The sequence below is a fragment of the Melospiza georgiana genome, chromosome 19, assembly GCF_028018845.1.
Source record: "Melospiza georgiana isolate bMelGeo1 chromosome 19, bMelGeo1.pri, whole genome shotgun sequence".
Lineage (NCBI taxonomy): Eukaryota > Metazoa > Chordata > Aves > Passeriformes > Passerellidae > Melospiza > Melospiza georgiana.
Genome location: NC_080448.1, coordinates 10,207,795 through 10,231,474, shown reverse-complemented (window position 1 = coordinate 10,231,474; position 23,680 = coordinate 10,207,795). Strand labels below are relative to the sequence as shown.

The 23,680-nt window shown below is 50.1% G+C and overlaps 4 protein-coding genes across 7 annotated transcripts; 2 read left to right on the top strand and 2 right to left on the bottom strand.

Moving 5' to 3' along the window:
- The first annotated feature begins 40 nt into the window (after positions 1-40).
- CTNS (cystinosin, lysosomal cystine transporter) lies at positions 41-6,832 on the top strand. 3 transcript variants are annotated; one of them, XM_058037384.1, is made up of 11 exons: positions 41-114; positions 522-595; positions 1,345-1,423; positions 1,953-2,037; positions 2,124-2,227; positions 3,089-3,220; positions 3,967-4,066; positions 4,162-4,281; positions 5,342-5,512; positions 5,712-5,829; positions 6,154-6,832. In XM_058037384.1, the coding sequence occupies exons 2-11, from the start codon at positions 532-534 to the stop codon at positions 6,282-6,284; spliced, it is 1,104 nt and encodes a 367-aa protein (XP_057893367.1). In that variant the 5' UTR covers positions 41-114; positions 522-531; the 3' UTR covers positions 6,285-6,832. The 3 variants fall into 3 exon arrangements, with proteins under 3 accessions (XP_057893367.1, XP_057893368.1, XP_057893366.1); XM_058037385.1 differs by lacking the exon at positions 41-114 and adding an exon at positions 190-260; XM_058037383.1 differs by lacking the exon at positions 41-114 and adding an exon at positions 274-343.
- A 292-nt stretch (positions 6,833-7,124) lies between these two features.
- On the bottom strand, positions 7,125-10,808 carry TAX1BP3 (Tax1 binding protein 3). The gene is made up of 4 exons (XM_058037378.1): positions 10,747-10,808; positions 9,298-9,417; positions 8,939-9,016; positions 7,125-8,718 (listed from the first exon to the last, which is right to left on the bottom strand). The coding sequence occupies exons 1-4, from the start codon at positions 10,783-10,785 to the stop codon at positions 8,581-8,583; spliced, it is 375 nt and encodes a 124-aa protein (XP_057893361.1). The 5' UTR covers positions 10,786-10,808; the 3' UTR covers positions 7,125-8,580.
- A 223-nt stretch (positions 10,809-11,031) lies between these two features.
- EMC6 (ER membrane protein complex subunit 6) lies at positions 11,032-11,757 on the top strand. The gene is made up of 2 exons (XM_058037670.1): positions 11,032-11,098; positions 11,201-11,757. The coding sequence occupies exon 2, from the start codon at positions 11,243-11,245 to the stop codon at positions 11,573-11,575; it is 333 nt and encodes a 110-aa protein (XP_057893653.1). The 5' UTR covers positions 11,032-11,098; positions 11,201-11,242; the 3' UTR covers positions 11,576-11,757.
- Positions 11,758-13,667: 1,910 nt separating this feature from the next.
- On the bottom strand, positions 13,668-22,972 carry P2RX5 (purinergic receptor P2X 5). Of its 2 annotated transcripts, none has more exons than XM_058037602.1 (12): positions 22,597-22,972; positions 19,880-20,030; positions 19,349-19,525; positions 18,432-18,507; positions 17,955-18,051; positions 17,521-17,601; positions 16,931-17,069; positions 15,843-15,979; positions 15,486-15,579; positions 14,914-14,979; positions 14,489-14,571; positions 13,668-14,114 (listed from the first exon to the last, which is right to left on the bottom strand). In XM_058037602.1, exons 1-12 carry the CDS (start codon positions 22,731-22,733, stop codon positions 14,039-14,041), a joined length of 1,314 nt encoding a protein of 437 aa, XP_057893585.1. In that variant the 5' UTR covers positions 22,734-22,972; the 3' UTR covers positions 13,668-14,038. The 2 variants fall into 2 exon arrangements, with proteins under 2 accessions (XP_057893585.1, XP_057893586.1); XM_058037603.1 differs by having other exon boundaries at positions 19,454-19,525; positions 22,597-22,969.
- Between the last annotated feature and the right edge of the window lie 708 nt (positions 22,973-23,680).

Below are 23,680 nucleotides of genomic sequence, written 5' to 3'. Positions count from 1 at the left end.
CCCCCGGGGGCGGCCGCTGCGACGCGGTGGGCGCTGGGCGGGGAGTCCGCAGGCGATCGCCTCACGTGAGAGCCGAAAAGGGAAGAACCGGGACGGCACGGGGCACTGAAGGGGGTGGGTTGCCACCCGCTCCCCGGTACCGCCGCCTCGGCAGCGGCGCGTTCCAAACCACCGCGCACCCCGCTCCGCCGGAGCGCCGGAGGAAGGGCGGCAGGACTACAAGTCCCAGAGTGCACCGCGGCGCGCCGCCAGCGGCGAGGGTCTGGCGGGGGCGCGGGGGCTGCCGAGATTTGTAGTCCCGCGCGTTGGGGTGGGGCGGGTCCGTCACGGCAACAGCGCTGAGGTAAAGATGTGCCCGGGACGGGGAGAGCGGTGCCCTCCGAGGGGAGCTGAGGGTCCCTCGGCCGGGCTGGGGGCCGTGGTGCTGCGGAGGGAGCTGCTTACCGCGGCTCCCAGCGGAGGGGATGGGCTGTGTGGCCGTGTGGGTGCTGAGGAAAGCTTCTCCCCTGCTTTTTCCGCAGCTTTTCCACCATGAGGACGCGATACCTGCTCCCCGCTCTGCTGAGCCTCTCGCTGGCGCTGCTGGGGCCTGGCGGTGAGTGTTTGGTCAGCCCAGCTTGGGCCCACAGGACTCCGGAGCAGTAAGAGATGGAAAAGGGCAGCTCTTTAGTTATCCCATTACATCTTACAGGGATACCCGTGCCATGCTTCACATCAGCTCTGCTCTCATTCCTTACCTCGGGTTCTTGTGCTCCTACACTGCGCTGAGATTGTGCGCTTCGTGCTCCAAAATCACTTCTGGCACTGAAGAGTGCCAGGGCTGCAGTCAGTGATAAACTGGGAGCTCCTCTGCTCATAACTTCTTACAAACACTGTGTGGCAACAGAAAAAAAAAGTGTCCAGGCCAACCTGTGCAACCTGTGTCTCTCTCTGTTTCTGTAAATGTACATTCTCTTGCACATCTGGGTACTTGGATTGAATTTGTGGCCCAAGAAACAATTTTATATTAAATTTGGGGCATTTATGACTCCTAGATCACCAGGATCACATCAAGAACCAGGGTGGGTTTGCAGTACCTTTTAACCTTCCCTTGGCATGAACTTTTGTTGCACTTCAAGCATTTAAATTACTTCCTTGCAACATGTTCAAGTGACAGTTATATACTTCTCTTTTTAAGTTGCTTGGTTTCCCCCTTTGCTTTTTATTGTGTCAACTTTGTGATTGATCTGATACTGCAGGGACCAATGGGTAAAATGTCTATGGCACAAAAAAAGTAGGTTGTTCTTCTCAAGGAGCTGTTCATAGTAATTGAGATTTGTGTGGGTGTTTTTCTCCCCCCCACAGATGGAGCCATTGTGTTGTCAGTCCCTGAAGTAGTTTCTCTAGAAAGTGGAAGCTCAACAAACGTCACTATCTCTCTGAGGTAAAATTATTATTGCAGCTTTACTTTCCCTTTGGAACACGGGCTGCCCTCCATAAGTGAATTTACAGTTCCTCCCTTTCTAAAAATTGATGCTTAAGAGAAACTTGCATTTCCTAGAAGGATCACGTCCTGGACAAATGCTCAGTGGAGTTCTTTAGAAAGCTGTGCAGGGCTGTGTCACTTGGAAAGGTTTTGTTTGTTCTGTTTTGTCTTTCTGCTGTAATTTCATGACCCCAAGTACATGTGCCTTGTTTCAGCAAAGGGTAATGAGCACCAGGACAGGACAGGGTCTTTTGGTGACTTTGCCATTTGTGTTGAGAAGAGGGAGGTACAGGGTGGCCATCACTGGATCAGATAAAAGAACCAGTGCAATATCACCCAGTTTGGTGCTGGTTCCTCTGAGTGTGAGGCAGCTTCTGTTGAGTGTGGGCTGCTCGTTGCTGAGAGGAATGAGCAGATGCTCCCCTGCAGCCCCAAAGCAACCCCTGAGCTCAGGTACCAGCCTAACTTGTTTTTTCTGCCTTCTCAGGGCTCCACTAAACGAGACACTGGTGATAACTCTTAATATTACACACTCCTCAAAGCACAGCACCATTGTTGAACTTCCTGATGAGGTGAGAGCATAGACTTGTAACCATATGCAAAAAGCTCCTGCTATTATGGTGCAACTCCTCTCTGTTCCCTCTGCTCTGCCTTGCAGGTACAGTTCCCTGCAGGTCACACTAAAGCAGAGTTCCAAGTGAAAGCAGATGATGTGGGACAAGTAACAGTTTACCTTTATCCCAATAATTCAAATTTAACTGGGTGAGAAACTGCTTTTTGTTCTATTTACTGTCCTATAGCTTCCTAAAAGTTGGGGTAACTACTCCTAGGAGTTAAATGGGACATGGGTGGGATGCAGTTAAGGAGATTGGTAACCCTGCAGCAAATCCCCAAGTACTCAGATAAATAGAGGGCACAGAAGCAGAGTGGAGTCTTAGATTTAATTACAAGATAGCTGAGTTCTCACAGCTCCTTAGTCTTGTTTTAATAGTGCCTCCCAAAAGTATGGAGATCACATGCCAGCTTTTCTGCTCTGGGGAGCATTTGGCTGTCAGTGTCCAGTGGGATGCTGTTCTTGCTGTGCAGGATTTGTTCTGGAGTTCCTGGGCTGGGTCAGTCAGGGGAGCCCTCTCCTCACAGATGCCAGTTCTCCCTCCTGGGAAGAGCCCAGCCACATGGAGAAAGCTGGACTGTACTTGCTTGTGGCTCAGATATTACTGAGCAGCAGAGTGCTCCTGTTTTACTTCCTTGTTTTGCTTCTGCTTTTGAAACTCGAGGCAGAGGCGAGCACGTGGAACGCTCACAGGGCAGCACCATCACGAGGGTGAGGATGCAGCTCTGCTCTTGCCCAACAGACCCTGTGCTGAGAGAGGGGAAGCCACAGGCACAAAGTGACCTTTGGGAGCATTCCCAGGGTAAAAGGATGGAAAGGAAAGACTCAGGGAGTGGGAGGTGTCCCAAACATAACAAAGTCACAAATGAAAAGGGGAGGAACTCAGCTGAACCCAACCGAATATTGTCTTGTCTCAACACCTGGACTCTATTTCCTCTCCCAGAACAGAACAAAATAAAATCTTGTGAAAAAAGCATGAATTAACTGATTCTTCTTGCATTAACCATCAGGCCTAGGATTCAATTTCAAGTGATTCACAGCATCATAGTGAGATATGCTGATGAGGTGATTGGCTGGATCTATTTTGTTGCCTGGTCCATCTCCTTTTATCCTCAACTCTTTGAGAACTGGCGAAGGAAAAGGTAAAGAGATGTGTTTGCAAGTCACTAAAGCACTTCTGCAAATTGTGTTCATGGCTTCAGCTACATCTGTCTTGGTTATTGGGAATTATCCATGGAAAGATGGGGAAAAGGCAGAGGGAGGGTCTGAATAATTGCAGCCCCAGTGAGATTTTATACATGCAGGTTGGAGGGAAGCCAAGTGCATGCTACAAACACCTGATCCTAAGATTTGGCATCCAGTATGAATTTGTGATAGAGGAGACTTCCCCATTCCTTTTGGTGCCATGTTGTAAATCACCTGGCTGAGGCAGCTGTGGTGATCACTGTCAAAGATTCCCAGCCTTGAGAGCTGTTTCTCAGACACCTACTTGTAGTGTCACATTAGGCCAGCTCCCCTTGAGCCAAGTGACTCTGAGTAGGAGCATTATCATATATGAGAGTGAAACCATTTGATCTGGCAATGATGCACTTGTGCTTTATGGGTTCAGGCTGGAAGGGCTTTATCAGACAAGCTGGAAGGGCTTTATCAGACAGGCTGAGCTCATGGAGGAATGCAGTTAAAGAGCAGAGACACAAATTGATCCATGAGAGCTCTGTTATTTCACCCAGCTTCCTGATGAACTCACAGCATTGTGTGGTCACAATGCCTGAAGCTTTTGCTTACACCAGAAACTGTTATAAATCAATACATTCCAGGGTCAATTTGTCCCTGGAACTGCCTGTGACTCTCTAATGCACGTTTCTCCTTTTTTCCCCCCCTTCTTTAGTGTTGTTGGACTAAGCTTTGACTTCATAGCACTAAACCTTACTGGCTTTATAGCATACAGTGTGTTTAATGTTGGGCTCTTCTGGATTCCCCTGATTAAGGTGAGCATGATTCTCTCTTAACACGTGCTGGGGGGGTGGGTACGTGCAGAAGGGAGTTAAAACTCGTGCCTGGTTTTGTTTTCTCTTACCTTTAGGAGGAGTTCCTGGTCAGTTATCCCAGCGGGGTGAACCCTGTGGCCATCAACGATGTGTTCTTCAGTCTCCACGCAGTGGCCCTGACCCTCCTCACCATCGTTCAGTGCTGCATCTACGAGGTGGGAGCGGGTGCTGGGCTCACCTGTGGGCTCTGCCAGAGCTCCCTCTGCCGGGCACCTCCCTGCTCCATTTGGGCTCCAAAATCCCAAATTCCCTGCACTTCCACCGGCCTTTCCAGGAGCCAGGCTTCACAGCCCAGCTGCCTTCAGCTTTCCTGAGCTAGGAGCACCTCCACTAACCTTATCTACTTCAGCCTCATGGATGTTCTGAGCTTATAAGTAAACTTCTTAGGGACTCAAAATAACAGAGGCAAACAGCCAGGTTCATAAAGTTCCCAAACAGATCTCTAGCCAGCACACAGATTACAGCTCTTCACAGCACAAATGCTTTGCTGTTTCTTTGGAGCATTCTTCAAGGTGTGGTAGGACCTTAAATACTCCCTGCAATTCAAACACATTTTTTTCAGCTGCTTTCCTAAAACAGCTGTAAATGCCCTTTCATAATTCACACTTTTCAAGTGAGACTGATTGTTACAATCAAGTGATTCTTACTTAATCCCATTGATTGTTCCAGTCAGGTGGTTCTTTGTTTGATTTTCATTGTAAAAACCTCTCATCTGAACAGGCCAATTTTCTCTAGATGGTAACTGTTTGTCTTTTTGGCTTCTTCTTCTGGTCATGCCAAATCTAAAACTGTAACAGCCCATCTGTCATCATTGACAGTTACTACAGAATTTTCTAGTGAAGAATTAGAAAGCAACCATAAATCTTTTACCATAATGGTGTTTATCAGACTTTGGCACATACAGGAACTCATGATCTCATCAGATTGAATTTTGGAGCTTTGTTACAGATTATGCACCATAAATACTCCAGAATACTGCTCCCCCTGCTCAGGGACAGCAGTGTTTTAAATGATTGATATCAAAATTGCTCATCAGCTCTTGCAAACCTCCAGCTGGTTGCTGTAGCACTTGCTTAATTTTAAAGTTCTCCTTGTGGTACCAGCCTGACTGGTAAAACAGGTTTGGAGTGTAGTGCTGCAGGGTCCTGCGCAAACTGTATCTTTGTGTCTGGAGATGTGTGACCTGGCCAAAATGTATCTGTGTTTCTATTTCAGAGAGCAGGTCAGAAAGTATCCAAAGTTGTTGTTGGACTCCTGGCACTTGCATGGATCTTCACCTTCACCACGCTGTTCCTGGCTGCAGCTGAGGTGATGACATGGCTGCAGTTCTTGTTCTGCTTCTCCTACATTAAGTTAGCAGTCACACTGATCAAATACTTCCCACAGGTAAATCTGAATTATTCTCCTTGCATCCCATATCCCTGCCACCCTAAGCCTGCAGTATGTGCTCTTGAAAGTCTGAAGAGACTAAACCACCAATGATTATTTATTAATAGTGACAAACCAGTAGAGTTGTACTGAGAATTGCTTGAAAGTCAATCCTAAATCCTGTACATGACACTCTGACTGCTTGTCACACCCCCAGGCCTACATGAACTTCCGTCGCAAGAGCACTGAGGGATGGAGTATTGGAAATGTGTTACTGGACTTCACTGGGGGAAGCTTCAGCCTTCTCCAGATGTTTCTGCAGTCATACAACAATGGTAAGCCTAGAACTGAGGTGCTGGAGCCTGTCCTAATGGGGTGGGAAGTCCCAGTACAAAGCAGATTATCTCAGAAGAATGGTGTTGTGGGAAGCTGTTCTTATAGGAAGGATAAAGGATCTGTTCATATTCCCTCAAGATATAAAATGAAGTAGCCATCCTGAAGAAACCACAGTTATTAATTAGCTTTGCATAAGAAGTGCACTGCAGTCAGTCTTGGGTTTGTCTGAGCAGTCCAGAAAATAGACATTAACTTCTCTAAAGGGTCTTAAGACAAAACTACACTTGAGGAGTCAGACTTAACTCTGATTTTGTGTTTGACAGATGAGTGGAGGTTAATCTTTGGAGATCCAACCAAGTTTGGCCTGGGTGTCTTCTCCATCATCTTTGACATTGTTTTCATGGCCCAGCACTACTGCCTGTACAGGAGCCGAGGGTATGAACCTTGTGAATAACAAACATCCCTTGTGGAGACTCAAACTTTACACTGAACTTGGCCCTGCCCTCTCTGAGGGCTTTTAAGATTCTTGCTGCCAGTTACCAGAAATGCTGATTCTGATGTCTGTGACCTGATCCTCTCTGGGCTGGAACACAAACACAAACTGTTGCCTTGCCAAGCACTGGCTGCCAGGTGCCTTAAGGACAGCAAGCCCTCAGCTGCACACAGGGGACTCGTGCCTGTTGGAGCTGCACACACAGCTCAGAGGGAGCTGTCCAAGCAACACATGGCTCTTTTTTCACCAACCACAGGGAAGAGAAAGACCAAAGTGATGTCTTTCTGATTGGAGGTGAAGCACAAAGAGCAGAGTTCTGTCTTCCAAAAATCTGAGATGATGTTTAAGCAACCACTTCATATCTTTAAGTAATGACTGAAGACTGTCTGTGGATCCAAGTGCTGCTGCTGACCTTTCCCAGACAGCTCACACTCCACCACCACTCAGGCTGGCCACAGTGGTACATCACAATAATGGAGTTGGTAACAAATGCACAAATATTACAATTTGAACTCTTTATTAAAAAAAATTCTAAAAACCAGAAGCTGTATTCTTATTTCACTGAAAGCTCTTTCAAAGGTGCTAAGACAAGCAATTAGAAGGGAATATGTGCATTTCTACTTGAATGTTTAGAACCTAATGTGTCTTTCTAGATCCCAGGTGAGGTTTGACAGCTCCCCCACCAGTGAAACCAGACCTTACTGACCTCAGGAATTCCAAAATCTACCCTTGAGCCAAAAATGGTCACAGCTAGAGGCACCCAAGTGACGTGGCACTCCTAAATAAAAGGAGAAACAGTTCAGGAAAACCAACTTTGTTTTATTGTGTAAAATCAAGTGAAAAAAAGCAGTACAAATAGCAGTGTATCTTTATAGTAACAAAAATAACTCCAACTTGAAAGACTTATAATTTACTACTGAATTCTTAAGTAACAAAATTCCAAAGCAGGATTGTAGTAATTCCAGAGATACAAAATTGTTAAGCAGGCATCTGCTGGTGCACACAGAACAGTCTGAGATGCATCAATCACAAGGTCCATGGCACAGCAGTCAGGTACTGAATAAATTAGTCTGCCACCTCCTTGTGCTCTATTTACAACAGCTTACCCCAAGGCTGCTTAAGGAAACTATAGATATGTCTAGATCAACTGAAGAGGATTAAAAACTCCAGGTTTTGGGTAACTGTAAAGCTAACTGGCTAACAAACCACAGGATGCTAGATCATGGACTTAGTGTTGCAGCAAGGATCTTCAGCCCTGTGGCATGTTGATTTAAACCACTTAGTGTCCCACTAAAAGTTTAAATTTCGTCAAGAGGCACTTCTGCAAAGTTACTGGCATATTCATCTCTTCCATCCTAATTTATAAAAAATCACTGATTTAAGCAAAGTCTTCTAAAAGACAAACCAAAATCCCTCCCATTTCAAATCTGATAGAAGTGGAATGAAGGACTGAAAACTCTACAGTTACAAGCAGCATTTCTGGTAAGTTCAGGAACATTGTTTTGTTTCCTGCTCCATATTCCCTTCAATTAAACTCAGTTCATCTGATGGTACAAATTGGAAACAAGGAGAATTCAGGTTTTACCCTGGCAGTGAGGCTGAACTGTAGTGACCATGAAGTTGTAGTGTATTTCACAGGCATTGAGCTAACACTTGTGTGTTCCTCAGTTGTTCCTTGCCTGAAGAGGATGCTTTATCCAGGGAATCTTTGCAGGAAACTGTAATGCCCCAAACCCTTCAGCCACTCTATCTTGCACACAGTGATTGATTAGTACAGTGCTCTTCCCCACAGCACTGTGCAGCTCTCAACTCTGGCATTTCAATTTGGTAGCACTGTGAGGGACAGGACAGCTCCCTTCTAAAAGCTTAGGCACAGCAAACCCTTGGGTCTCCCATAGCAGAAACCACATTTCCTCCTAAAAGAGGAGGCTTTTGTGCTACAGAAGAATCCTGTCCAAGTTAAGGCTTTTCCAGTTGCTCTTAGATAACTTGGGTCTGTCCTGTCCTGGAAGCCAGGACCACAGAAGTCTTGCCATGTACCTGCAGGGCAGACTTTAGAGAAGCACTCTGCTGAGGGGAGTATTGTCTTACTACTGCCAGTTACACCAGAAGAAGTTAAAATAAAAAAAAAGTAGTGTTTACCACAGGTAGGAACATGCACTCCTTCCACACAACCTGTTCCAGTCTAATAGTTGCTTCTTTCTTTGATACCAGTCTATAGATCTCCCTCCCACCCCCTCCCCAGCTGGATGATGGATTAGGACATCATGGATTGCTGCACAGCCTTCTGCAGGGACTGCCTGGTCACCAGCAGCCTGACCACCTCCTCATTCCTTTTGGTCAGCCTCTTCCTGGCCTGGTCATGGGTCACCATTGTCATATCCCAGCCATTCACCTGGGAAAAACCATAAAATAAGGCAGGTGCAGGGGCTCACAGGTGTCCTGTGACTGTTCTGTCAGAACCACGTAGTGGTTATGGTTATGCCACAGCTCAGTTTATTTATAAACCCCACAAACTATCTTGGGAAGTACCCAGAAGATTATTTTCCCCAGCAGATGTTTCTCTGCACTGTGCAGCTGGTACTGCAGCAGTACTGTCTTATTTTGGTGCTTACCTGCATGATCTTATCTCCAACCTGGAGTCCTGCAACTTCTGCTGGGCCTCCTGCTGTCACTCTTGTTACATAAATACCCTGGGAAAAAATGGAGAGTTCATTTACTAAATGTGGGAGGATTCAGTACTCAAGAGCCATTTGACTGACAACACAAAAAAAAACTCCATAGTGTATTATGAGATTTTAGTCAAAAACAGGCTTATGCAATGCTGGAAAATAGAAAAGGTGGAGAAGTCACTTAAATAACCTCAGCCTGCAAGTGATAATGGGGCAGAGGGTAGCTATGATAGAGGGCAGATGATGATTTGGGCACCTCAGCCTTTGGGAGAGGGAATTGCTGCAGAAAAAGATTGCCTGACCTTGTCAGTCTTGTCTTCAGAGAAAGGATTCTGAGTAGGGTCCTGATCAATGCCACCCCCAATGCTGAATCCCAGAATCAAATTGTCACCGTCACGAAGCTTATGTATTTCAATTCTTTGCTGGAAAGAGAAAGAGATCAAATAGCTGAGCATTGTGACGAGTGGAAGAAATTTCAAGTACATTTCAGACACTGGTACTTCAGATCCAGTCAGATTGTTTTTCACAGATATCCCACGACACAGCCCAGCCCCTCAATTACTCAGAGCTCTCCTGCCTGTCCAGAAATAGAAAGGAACAACACTAAAACCAGAGCAGGTCTCTGTAAACATGACTCATGCCTTGATAAGCAGCAGTCACTCATGCCCAGCCTCATCTTGCTCATTACCCACATGCCTTATGTTCCTGCTAGTCCTATCAGCAGAAATAACAACCTATTATTAGGATGGTTCTTTTTCAGGATAACTTTTGTAACCCGGGGCAGGTTCCTCACTGCCCGATGCACAAAGGCATCTGAGCAGCTTTGTGCACTGTGTCAGCACTGTAGAAATGCCAGCTGCTGCAATTCCTGAGCCAGGGTGAAAAGCCACGGTCTTAACTGACACAAAAACCTCTCAAAAGGTGCTTCCACCCTATCTAACGGAAGATGTTCCTGCTCATTCCAGCGGGCTGGATGTGATGACCTTCACGGGTGCCTTCTAACCCAAACCATTCAGTGATCCTCCTGTCACACAGACCTTGAACTGCCCTGCAGAATTCCAAACTCCCCGGATTCCAAACATCCGTGTCCTCAGCGGGAGCACCCACGCAGGCACAGCCCAGACACAGCCAGGGGAAAGCGCAGAATGCCTCCCTCGCACTGCGCGCTGATTAAAGCCATTATCTCACTGTGAAGCTCTGCTTCCTAAACCGCACCCAGACACGCAGGTGCTTATCCTGCCCTCAGAGGGGATCCGCACGGTACCGGTACCGGGAGAACGGCGGGTTCCCTCCCTCTTCTCTCGAGCAGCCTCGGTCCCTCCGCCCGGCGGAGTTTCCCCTCCGTTCTCCCACCCGGTATCGCGGACGGACAATCTGACAGCGGGGAGCGGCCACCGGGCCCGGCGGCGCTGAGGACCGAGCTGCCGCACCCTTCGCCGGCGGACCGGGGCTGCCCGGGCACCTCCGCCCTCCCACAGCCCGCGGGGCGCTGCCGGCGGCACCGGTACCGGCACCCGTGTCCCCGTCCTAACCTGCGCCCTTCGCCCGCTCCTTCCACACACCCGCGAACCGGAGCTGCCCCGGGGCGGCACCTCCGCCCACTGACATCGCCCGGGCACCACCGGCATCCCCCGCTCCATCCCCGCCAGCGGCCCCCGAGCACCACCGGCATCCCCCGCTCCATCCCCGCCAGCAGGCCCCGGCACGGCATCCCCCGAATAGCGGTGCCCGCCCCTCCCGTGCCCGCTCACCACCACAGCGGTGACCGGCTGTCCCGGTACGAACGCCATGTCCGCCCCGTCGCCGCCGCCGTCCGAACAAAAGCGCCTCACCCGGCCCCGCCCCTCGCTCCCCGCCAGCCAATCCGGCCCCGCCCCTCTCTCCCCGCCAGCCAATCCGGAGCCGCCCCGCCCACGGCGCGCCGCCCGCTCGGCCGCATCCCGTCGTTCCCCTGGCCAAGATGGCGGCCGGGCGGTGGCGGCGGCGCGGTCGGGGAGGGCCGGGCCCGGCGGGCGGCCCGCGGTGACGGGCGCTGTGCGGGGACCCTCGGCGCGCTGCGAGGCCTGACGGAGCGGCGGGGCTGCGCGCCGCCGTGGATGAGAGGTATGGAGGAAGGGGAGGACGGGCGGGAGGGCCCGCGGGGCTCTCCCGGCGGCCTGAGGGAGGCCGGGCGGGCTCGTACAGCGCGTGTTTGCTTCACCTCAGTGTCGGTGCGAGCGAGGAGCTGCCCGAGCCCGGCGCGGAGCCATGGCCGCCGTGGTGGCCAAGCGCGAGGGGCCGCAGTTCATCAGCGAGGCGGCGGTGCGGGGCAACGCGGCCATCCTGGACTATTGCCGCACCTCGGTGTCCGCGCTGTCGGGAGCCACGGCCGGGATCCTCGGCCTCACCGGCCTGCACGGCTTCATCTTCTACTTCCTGGCCTCCGTCCTCCTGTCCGTGCTGCTGGTGCTGAAGGCCGGCCGGCGGTGGAACAAGTACTTCAAGTCGCGGAGGCCGCTGTTCACGGGGGGGCTCGTGGGAGGGCTCTTCACCTACGTCCTGTTCTGGACTTTCCTGTACGGAATGGTTCACGTGTACTGATGCACGGAATGTTCGCCGCTGCCGGAGCTGCAGGACTCTTGCCAAAAGTCACTACACCATAGGCCAGCTCACTTTCCAAACTGTTGTCCGTGGCTCGTGTCGTTAATGCTGTTGGTAAATTATGTCCAAGTACGAATTAATCAGTAGCACTGTTCTAATTAAACTGAATGTGAAGCACCGTTTGGATGGCTCCTGTATTTGTTTTTTTTTTTTTTTTTAAGGATAATTTCTGTCCCTAAAAACAGGCACAGCTGTGGGGTTTGATTGATATAGTGCCTTGTATCCTTGGTGGTTTGGATACACACACCAATTACAATCCCCTCTGGGTGTGCTACACACAAATATTGGAGTAGTAACACAGCACCCTGAAAAATGAGATTATTTAAAAATAATTCCACTGACACAAGAAAATAATTAAGTTGATGTAAAGGTTTGGTACAGAAACATACATGCAAATGTTCTCTTCCCTTATTGCCATCAGTAGATGCTACTGGCACAGGTGCTTGTCACTGATCTCCAGAAAAGCCACAAAATGGGATAAATCTATCACCCACCATCCAGGTAACGCCTTTCCTCTAGCCCTGTTCCTGCCAAAATAAGTGATTCATTGATTTGCTCACATCACTATCACCACACCAGGTGGTTTGACCTGAAAAAAACACTTACAGAGCACTCCCAGGGAGCACTGGCCTAAAGTGACACATTTTATTGCTGAACATGAAACACAAGGAGAAAAAAAAGAGTCAAAGTCAAGAGAGGAGCTCCTGAGAAGGAATCTGGTTATGTTTTATTAACAGCAGGGGTTGTAGGAGTTGTGTTACACAGCCTAAAGAAAGGAAACATTCTAGGAGATCTGGGAGGCCTGGAGACTTAGATTCAGGAAATAGCTTCGGTCCTCTCACAGGAGGATGTTTCAGCAAGTTAAAACAATGGTTTCAGCAGAGCACAGTCAGCTTTGCACGTCAGGAGGAGCTGCTTGCTTGCCAGGAATTGTGCCAGGCCCTGACAGCACGCAGGGGGTTCACTCTGTGTTTCACCATCTAGAAATTGCTCAACTCCAATTAAACCCTGGCAGTCAAAAGCCTGGTGGGAACTCTTGTGCAGTTCCCCACGTGGTGACTCTTGTTTGCCTTGAGGAGAGGCTCCTGACATGGAGAAAAGGTTTTGGGTGAGATCAGAGCACCAAAGGTACACAGCTTATCCTAAATGAACTCCAGTGTTTAATTCTATTTTCTAGCCCCATTTTTGGCTCACTACACAGAAGCAGAGGGGAGGAACTAGACTGGGTGGGGTTTGCTGTCAGTGACTGGGTTCAGAGTTTGCCACTAACAGAGGTGAAGTTTAATTTAGGATGAACCTGTACCTCAGAGTAACAACCTTAAAGAAGCTGAAGCAGAAGTGGGTGCAGCTGCTGGTGCCATTTGTGCAGACACTCAATGGCAGCAGCTCCCTGATGCCACCCTCAGATGCTGCAGCAGGAGCATCTTTAACTTTTGGTATTCAAAGCATGCACAGAAACATTTAATCTTCATCAGGACAGCTCCCAGTCTGTGGTGATGGGGCAGCATGTACAGAACACAATGAAATTCCTTAAGCCCTTTTCTGAGATTGGTTACATCCTCACATGAGATAAATGGGCTGCAGGGAGAGTGATTCTGCTGAGAGACAAGCACTTGTGTTTCCTGGAGGTCACTGCTGTTGCAGTAGCAGGCAGATATGTCCCAACTTTCCCTGCTGTTGGTGGATTTGGAGGAGGCTGGCCCAGCCTGTGGCCCTGGCAGAGCTGCCCCTCTCAGTCTGCAGCACAGCCCGGGCTGCTGTGAGAAACAGAGGCACTGAGTGCCCTTCCAGACCTGCCCAGCATGAGAAATCAGGCAGTGGTGCAGCGAGGACAGTCCCAGCAAATGACAGCAGGCACAGGAGGCAGGAGCTGTGCAGGGGCTCCACGTTGCTGCTCAGTGAGTGTCCCCCCTGCCTCAGGCCCTGCAGGACCACAGCCCCAGCTCCAGTGCCACATTTCCCTGCATTTCCTGAGCAGAGCAGTCCTGCTGCTTCACGCCTGATGTCACACCATCACCCAGGCAGGAGCTTGGGTTTCAGCTTCAGCCCTTCCCAAAGTGCTCCCATCACAGCTTTTCTCCACATGGAAGCAAAGCACAGCCACAGGACAATGCTGGCTATTGGCATAAGTACAGATATATCTACCAGTGGATATAAAAACATTCATTTGGTGCCTTCTTTGTCCTTTTATAAAAATCCTTTTATAAATCCATAGTGACGACACGTGTTGCAAGCTCAGGATCCCAAAGAAATCTCAGGGAAGAAAGGCAGTCTTTAGAGAAGGCTTTTTCCTCTGGGAATCCTGATCATAGCAGGCCTGATCTGGGCTATGTCCACCTCCCAGTGCTGGTGTGGTGCCACACCTGTGTGGGTTTCCTGGAGCTGGCAGAGCCTCTGCTGTGCCTAGAGCCCATCGAGCTGCTCCGGGCTCTGATTCCCGTTCAGCGTAGGGCTCGACAGGGACTTCCTGGAGTTGGACCTGGGGAAACAGGCACAGGGACAGGATGAGCAGCTTGGGATTGTTTCAGGAGGCAAAAATGTTCCCAGCCAGGCCTGGCTCACCTTACCCAAAGACCTCTCCACATTGCAGTTTCAGAAGGCTCTTGGAGCTGCCCCAATTCCACCCTCGGTCATGAGGGACCAACAGCACGAGGCCATTGCCAGTCCAACCATGACACAGCAGCTGCCTGTGCTCCCCAGCTCACTGCAGCAAGGAATTACAGAGGAAGCCAATAACTTGGCCAAAATCATTTGGAAGAAGATAGTTCCCTGGAACTGTGCTCCTGTATCTCCTCTTTTCTATCTCTCTTAACAAAAAGCCATGATTTTTAACACAAAGCCAGGCTCACTTACTTGACTTCCTCGTACTTTTTGCCTCGATAAAAGTTACTCTTCTTGATCAGGTATATCAGCACCAGGTCACAAAAGAAAGCTCCCTGCAAAGGGATAAAACTTTTGTTTAATCTTTGAAACAGAAGAGGAAGTGTTCCTGATGTCATTAGAAATAAACATTAATGAAATAATAATTTATGAACACTGTAGAAGCAGTGTTTTCCTTCATTCTCCAGGATATGTATATATAATATATAGCCTGTGTGGATGTTTAGACTACCAGGTTTATTAACAAATGGTTTTAAGATAGGACACAGACACACACCTGGCTGAGTAATCCGAGTAGTAAAGATTCTGCTGGAGAAGGTTTAAACCCCCCATCCCATTCTCATCCCATTTGGAATCTGGGTCCCCTGGGGTTACTTTAACACAAAACATTCACTTACAGCTCCCATGAGTGCCAGCCCCGAGCTGATATTGATAATGGTGGGAATGATGTTAAATTTCCCCGCCTGGAAGAACAAAGGTCATGAAGTCACCACTGAGATTACAACCCACAAAACAAACCCAAGGGTGTGGCACTGCCCTGGGGAAGCTGCTGCTGCCCCTGGGTGTGTTTTGTTCCCAGGCACAACCAGGGGGCATTTGCAGTGAGCAATCTTGGAGGCTGAAGGTCTGTCTGTGTGTCTTGGGTCTGACTGTCCCTGGCTGCATTTCTGAGCTTGCATCATACCTGGATTAGGCTTCTTTTCTCTCTGCAGTGCTTGCACATGGAAAACAAGTCTCTGGGGCACATTTATTTCTGTTGGGCTTTACACGAGCCTGGTTTTAAGTAGAGGAGATGCAGGCCCAGCTGCACTGCAGGTGATCTCTCTTATATAGGCATTGGATCCTCATGGATGGATGGGAAAAGCCCTTTCCTACAACAAGCCAGAGAGGCTGTCCCCACCTCAGAGCTGCCTCCCCCTACTTCTTTCCTTTCTCTGCAGGCTCTGGCCCACCCTGGCCTGGCCCTCACCTTGCCATTCACCATCACATCGAAGCGGATTCCGTAGGCTTTAATGAGCGTCCGGTAGTCGACCCCCTCAGCATCCCGGTAATACTTGGCAAACCTGGAAAACAGCAATGCTGGATTTAATTCCACCTGCCCATCTGAAGCCTTTCATCCCTTCAAAGAGATCTGTTCCCTTATCAAAGCCAGCTTCATCCTGCCAGGAGCACTCTCTACCTCCCTCCCTCCTCTGCGGCGCTCTGTGCTCGGCTGCAGCAGGGCCTGGCACAGGCTGGTGCCACTCCACTGCCAACCTCCAGCACCTGCAAGCTCAAACAGCCCAGCCCAGCTGTGGCACTGCATTGTGCCCTCCTCTGTACCCACCTGAAGTTGTACCCAGAAGAGATGGAGGTTTCTGCAGACTTGTTATCCAGCCGGCTAAAAGAATAGTGAGGATTACATTCAGAAGGGGCTTTATCAAGATCACAGTTCCATTCAATCTGAATTCCTATCACACCACCCTTAAAAGAGAGAGACAGGGGGAGTTGTTTAAGCTTAGCTCAGTTAAAGTGTCTTCAAGTCTGTCAGACCCTTGGGCAGATTTTCCCCAGGGGCAAGAAGCAGCTGCACTTCTGGTCAAACAAGGGGGCACACTCCTGCCTGGGCTGAGTTCAGGTGTGTGACATTAATCCCAGTATTACTCTACAACTCCACTTCTCCCTGAGGTTCCTCCTCTCAGGACATTGATTTCATTCCTTTCCACTCCACACTTCAGTGGGGAAGATGATCTTTTATGCAGGGGTGGATTTCCAGAGTTCTGGGTTTAATCCAACGCTGTAGTAATAATGTTGAAATTAATAATAATCCCTGCTGGCAGAGCAGCAGTGTGGGCAGCCCTGAATAGAAGATAAGTGACACAACTGTCACAGACATCTTTTTATGAAAATCCTTTTCTTGGGAGTTTTTCTTCCTGATAAGCTGTGAGGCCTCAGGGAAAAAATGTAAATAATGTTTTTCTGCTGCTGTGGAATGCAACAGGTGGATCTGTGATTGGTCTCATGTACTTGTTTGTAATTAATGACCAATCATGGCACAGATGGCTCTCTGTCCAAGCCACAAGCTTTTGTTATTCATTCTTTTCTATTCTTAGCTAGCCTTCTGATGAGAACTTTTTCTTCTATTCTTTTAGTATAGTTTTAATGTAATACATATATAATAAAATAGTAAATCAAGCCTTCTGAAATATAGAGTCAACATCCTCGTCTCTTCCCTCATCTGAAAACCCCTGTGAACACCATCACACACAACCAGCTGTTTTAGAGAACCCCCGTTCCCTGGGGACAGGAGAAATGGGACCAGCTTGACTTTAGGCACCAGTGCAGTTCAGTGCAGGAGGCAGCTCGCAGGGCAGTGACTCTCAGAGCCTCCCAGGGATCCAGCTGGGAACACCCAGGAGCCCCAGGCACTCCTACCTGCAAGGCCATTTCCTGGAAGTCGCCCCCAGCCCAGCGGACGATGTTGCCCAGCACGAAGATGGGGCAGTAGGGATGCTCCTGGCTGTACCGGCAGCTCTTCAGGTAGGACTCGTTGTCAGTGGCCAGCACGTTCATCCTGCACGTGGGAAACGGGGAAATCCACCTTGGCTCCCCCTTTCCTTGCCTTCAGAGCCTGCAGCACAGGACTGCAGAGACAAGAGGCTTCTCCAACACCCTCCGTGCACCCTGAGGGTGTCTCTGCTGCTGGCCTGGGGAAAGCAGCCTGTCCCACAAAAATGATCTCCTGGCCAGCTGAATCTGGGCTCAAGAAAGGACTCACACGGAACAGATTGCCAGACTGCTCCAGGGTGATCTATTTTTCTCAAGAAACACAATAAGATTCTAGAAATGCCTATCTGAGCCAGGACATGCATATTTCTACACTGCTTTAGTTTGTTCACATTGCATCAGCAAACTAATATTTTTTAAATTTGCATTTTTTGCCAGCCTTGTCCAGGCACTTTACTTTTCTGGAGGAGGGGGAATGTCTGTTAAGCAGGAGCAGCCCGGGAAGCTGTGGCACTTACTTGGAGAACTTAAACTTGGGGAAGCGAATGGAGTTCTTGATGTAAACAGTGAAGTTTTCTGCACTGCCCAGAAGTGGCTTCCTGCAAGAGAAAGGTTTGTTCTCTGTCTTTGTCCCCTGCCCACATGTGAAATCTTGAATTGCCATTTAGAAGCAGCTTTATCCAGTAGGCTGGATGGCACCAGGCCAGCTGTGCCACTTCCCCCACAGTGCCAGCAAGGGGTTGGTGAGGACATGCAGGTCCAGGGGACACCCCCAGAGCTGGGAGCAGAAGCAGGGGGAGCAGAGGGCCAGTCCTGCCAGGGGGAGCCTTGCAGAGCCCCCTCCTGCACTGAGCAGCCAACATTCCAGCAAGCACCCAAGCAGAGGGGACGCAGGAACTGCCCTGGGTGACACACAAGCCGAGCAACTCAAGCTTGGAAAGCAGACACGTACTTGGGCTTGGATCTTTTCTCCACTGGGCACCAGGCCAGTATCTCACAAGTCCCTCTGATGCTGCCCCTGTCTTTCAAACAACGGCCAGTCTTAACCCCTGTGAGCAGACAGCACAGAAAAGGTCACACAGCAGGCACCTCCTCTCCTTGCCCACAGGGCATCTGAGAATTCAGGATTTTCCCTCTCCTCCCTGCTGTGAAAGGGCCTCTCAGCTGGAACAAACACCCTCTTGTTGTGCCTCTCAGCAGCCTGGGGTTCCCTGGCCCAGCCAGCACAGAGCTGTGAGCAAGGCAGGGATCTCAATAAAAAAAGGGGAAAGGAAAAAGGGAAGGGGGAAAAGGGAAAGGGGGAAAAGGGGAAAGGGGGAACGAAAGGAAAGGCCTTGATGCTCTCTGCAGTCAGAGATCTGGGGGCTGTACCCAGGCTGAGGGCTCTGAAGGACACCAGACACAGCTCAGACAGGGACATGTCCCTTACCATTGCCAGCCACCACTGCTTCCCCTTCCAGGCAGTCCGTGTCCCTGTCACAGAGGGCATCGGGAATGCTGGCACTCTGCAGAGGGGAAAGGACACAGGTGACAGTGTGACAGGACACCAGAGACACAGAAAGGGGGGTGGGTTCTGTGTGGGCACTAAAATCACACTGCTGAAGTGGTAACTGGGGGTCATGCACAGGTATCCCACCACCAGGAGCACCAGCACTCAGCCACACCCTCCCAGTTTTGGGTTCTGCTCAGTCTGGAGAGGGGCAGACTGGAAAAACCAACATTAGTTTCACCAAAGCCAGGCAAGAGGCCGCTTTGCTGTAAGATAACCCTACCTTGGATCTAAGCCACAAAATTCTCTGGCCCAATGTGCCCCTGTCCTGGCCACCAGAGGACAGCAGTGCCCTGACCAAGCCAGCTGTGCTCCTGGTGTGACATAGAAAATCCTTCTGCTCCATGGACAAAAATCCATCTGCTCCATGCACAGCACTCCCTGCACGGCCACACACCTCCTCCCCGGGCTCCAACCCACTCCAAACATCTCCACAGAGGATATTCCACAAGCACCTCATGCCTTTGGCCTTTAGGGAATGTTCTGGAAGGAGCTGAGCAGCCACCCCGTGTCTGGGAGGAAACCAGAGCCTGAATGTTCAGCACTTTCCAGGATGGGGCTCTTAAAAAGTCTCCTCTCCCCATAACTACCCTGAGTCACATCAAATTTGTTTTCCCAGGGCCTTTCCTAACCCTGAGCAATCACTGCCTGGTCTCATCTCCAGCTGGGCAGAAATTCAACACCACCTAAAGTCAGGAAGTCTCTGCATGATCAATGCCTCTGGAAGTTAAGACAGCTGAGCCTCCCAGATTTACAGTACTTTCCCAGATTAGCTTTTACACTACAGGAAAAAATACTTGTCTTCCATCCTTCCTTTCTTTGTGGCTCCAGAAGTGTCCTCTGTCAGCTCCTAGCCCCGGTTTTGCAGGGGTCTGGGGGTCAAGGGGCTCAGTTCTTCCTACCTCAGCACACGTGGCTTGTCTCTGGTTTGGGGTCACAATCAGATTTGTCATGACAAAGAAGACACTTTCACCCTGCAATAAACAAAGAGTAAGAAAACTTGGTTTACTCTCAAAGTACTTGTAAATAAGGAGCATGAAGCTCTCTTCAGAAGAGAGCAACCCCTTCTCCCCGTGGCTTTTCAGCCTGAGATACAACACCACCCTTCGTGTGGGTATTTGGATGAATTCCCTCACACTGTGGGTGCAAACACAACCATGAGAGCCATCCCACGGTCCTGGGGGGAGGCAGAGCACCCCCAGCATCTCCAATAAAAAACTCACAGCAGAAAACCCCTTCCAGCATCGCCTTCCTGTACCCCAGCTCCTGCTAATTCACAGGGAAGAGCTGGACAGATCCCTTCAGCACCCACAGGGGGTTTTGCCAACCTGGGGAGGGATGACATAGTCTGCAACATCCCAAATCCTCTCCCCCAGCTCCGAGGTGTTGGTGAAGGCCACCCCTTTCAGCTTGGTGATGACAGAGCTCTGCAGGGACGTGTCTGTGTCCTGGTAGCCTTTCTTGACCACAAACACCCACCTGTGTGAACACAGCAGCGTTAGGGAATGAGTCAGACAGAGAAATTCACACTGAGGTCAAATCAAAACATGCCAATGGCACCAAACCCTCTGACACTGCTACTAAAGGATAAAGTTCTGGACACAAGCTGTGCTTGCCAGCAGTGTAGGAATGTGTAATAACAGGTCATGAGGTAAGAAACCAAAGGCTCCATCTGTGCCACACTCAGCAGCCTCAGAAAGTGAAAGGAAGAGCAGGGCTGTGTCTTTCTCAGGAGGAAAAACAAGAGAGGCTTTTGCAGGTTCACAAGGGCAGAACTCTCACTTCAGCACACAGAGCCTGAGCCACACACCAGGCTGGGACAGGGAACCCCTCAGCTGAGCTGGCAGGGGCCTGCAGGGATGTTCCCAGCTGGATCCAGCTCCTTTGTGAGCCAGGGTGATGGGAACAGCCTGGCTGCACCCTGGGACAGCTGCTGCCTTGCTGAGCCATCCAGGGAAAGCTTTGCTCCCTCCTCTCCTCTGGAAGCAGCAGGAATTCCATTGCCCTGGGTGAAAACCTCTGGATCAAATGAAACACTTCCAGCTCCCCCACAACACTGCTAAAACCACCTGCCAGGACAATAAATCACCCTTGAAGAAGCTGAAGGTGCTGGGGCAGGTTGGGAGAGGGACAGAGGCTGAATCTGTGGCACAGCTCCCCTTTTCAGGGCTCTCCTGCCCACAGAGGCTGAGCAGCACTGGTGGCACCCAGCCCTTCACCTGCCACCTGTGACAAACCTGCACATGAGCACTCCCCACTGTTATGAACACATATTATAATACTGGCTTTTCACAAATATTGAAATGGATGCTAAATGTATAATGTCAAAGTAACTTTGCTATAAAGATAGTTTATATTTCTGTTAGAGTGGTGAAATAGCTGCTAGAAGTATTTTTGTGCTGGGGTAACATTCAATGAACACAAGAAGACCCCTGCTATTGATATTCCAACTGTCAGCACTTACCATCAACAGAAAATATGGCCCAAAGCCCAAACTGGAGGTGATGATAAGAATGATGAAACCACAACCAAGGAATAGAGATGCTCTGAAAAGGCAGCCCTGAGGATGAGCCCTGCTCAACAATTCCTAGAACATGTTAACTGGTTTGGGGGGAAGTTTCAATATGCCCAATTGTTTATTAACATGCAACAGGCTGATGCAATAGGAATGGTACATAAAGGCTGGTTCTGAAATGGCCAGGGTGCTCTTGGTGGAATGCCAAGAGGCACCTGGCCGTTAAACCAACTGCTTTATTGACTTTGTCTCCTATTGTCCGTTATTAAACTTGTACATTTTCACGGGAGAGTCAACTCTGTTTTTCACACCCACCCTGGGAAGTTTCCTCCTCTCCCCTTTTCCCAAGAACACTGATTTCTCCCCTCCCAGGAGGGCTCAAAAGCAGATCCCTGCATTTTCTGCAGCCAATCAATGAATCAATGGCAGCTGCATGCTAGAAATAGCCCAGAAGGGTTTGCTGATCCCCACCCCAAGCCAGGATGTGAACAGGGACGTGTTCCTGTAAGCCCCAGGCACGGAGGGGTCACTGCAGGGACCATCAGTGACACTGCCAGGGGTTTGCAGGAGCCACAGATGCCAGAGGAGGAGCAGAGCCCTGCCCTGTCCATGCTGTATCTCCCTCAGCAATGCTCTGCACAGGATTCCTCCTCCAGCCAGCCCGTGCCAGAGTGCTGGGGAGCTGCTCTGCTCCCTGGGACTGCACAGCTTTCTATAAATACCCCCAGCACCTAAAAACGACTCTGCTATATTTAACCAGTGGAAACACGAGGTGTGGGAAAGGTGACGGGACCAGGAGCACAGACAGTGAGGTGTCACCATCTAAAAAGCCCCAGAAACTCAAGAATCAGCAGCACAGGGTGGATAATTCCAGGTCTGAGCCTGCAGGGACTGGTCACACACCAGTGTGCCCAGCGTGCTGCAGAACTGGGCCTTTCCCAGGCTGTCCCTGAGCCAATGCCCTGCTCTGAAATGAATGCAAAGCAGCTGACATTCCTGCTGCTGCTGCCTCAGCCCCCACAGCCTGGCTGCTGCAGCCACTCCAGCACAGAAATCCCCCATTTTCTGCTTTTCCCTCCCATCTGCACCTGAGCAGGTCCTGGTGCTGTGCAGAGAGCACAGGTGTGCCCCAAGGCTCAGCACCAGGGCTGATAATGCTCCTTTGCCCTGAGGAGTCACATAGCAGGGTTTGGCACCACTCCCACAAAATATAGAAATAAAGGCATAAATAATGCAGCACAAAGCCATAGACACTGGGTCTATTTTTAACCCAACCTTAATCTGAAGGGTAGAGCTGAATCTAGCCATCCCTAGCAGGTGAAAAATCAGACATAACCTATTAGACACAATAAATGCAGCTGTATAAACCTGTCTGATTACCTGCACTGAAATCAGGCTGTCCCTGTGTGCAGAGTGCCCTAATTTATCTTTATCACAGCAAAATATGTCCTTATCGTAGCAAAACCCATCCTTATCACAGCAAAATCCACCTTTACCACAGCAAAACACGAAGCAGAGTGTGATTCTTACCCCACCAGGTAAGCCAGGATGGAGAGCTGCACCACTCGGTAGAGGACCCCAACCTTCTTGTTCTTGGCAATGACGTATTTCTCGGTTTTATAATCGAAGAGAGACAGAAATAAAGCCTTCCAAGCCACCTGCCCCATGCTCCCAGCTCGCTCGGTGGCTGGAGCAGCCTCAGCTCGCACCACCCACACGTGCAGTGCATGGAAACCTGAGACAGCAGCCCTGCTCTCCTCCTCCTCCTCCTCCTCCTCTTCCTCCTCCCTCAGCTGCTCTCAGCTCAGTGAGGAGCCAGCAGCTGCACTGTCACATCCTTCCTGAGCTGCTTTCCAGCTGATTCATCCCTGGGGATAGCCCCTGGCCCCCTCCAGGTTTCATTTTCTGCCCCTCAGGAAATGTTTGGAATAAGCACAAATCGTGTATCACAGTGCTCACACAGGCACAGAACGGGCTGGGCTGGAAGGGACCCACAGGAACCACCCAGCCTAGCCCTCAGCCCTGCACAGACAGCCCAAAAATCCCACCCAGTGTTTGCAAACAGTCCTGGAGCCCTGGCAGAGCAGAGGATGCTCAGCATTTTCCTGATCCACCCTGACCCAGTTGCAGCCCTTCCCTGGGTGCTGTCACTGTCACCAGAGCTCTGCAGCATCCAGGGGACACAGGGACGGCCTCTCACCATTTCTCAGTGATTAAAGCCTTTATTCAGCCCTTACAGGATGAATGCATTGGGGTAAATTTTTGATTTCTGACACGTTTGCATGAGCAATGAGAGGCAGAGTCCTTGAGAACCTGTCTGGTTCCCACTCCTTCCCACCAAACCCCAATTTGAGTAACTCATTAATAAACTCTTCATGTGCTTTAGGACAAATCAATGCTCTCCAGGAACTGGACACGAGGAAACAAGCACAGAGGGTGAGCAGCCTGGGTTTGTCTCAGGATAAAACGTGGGCAAGAGCTCCCAGCCAGGCCTGTCTCACCTTGCCCCAAATGTCCCTCCGTGCAGGAAAAGCTCCAGATCTCAGCTCCATGAGGCTTCTGAGCTGCCCCAATTCCACCCTGGTCATGAGGAGCAGCAGCAGGGCAGGGGCAG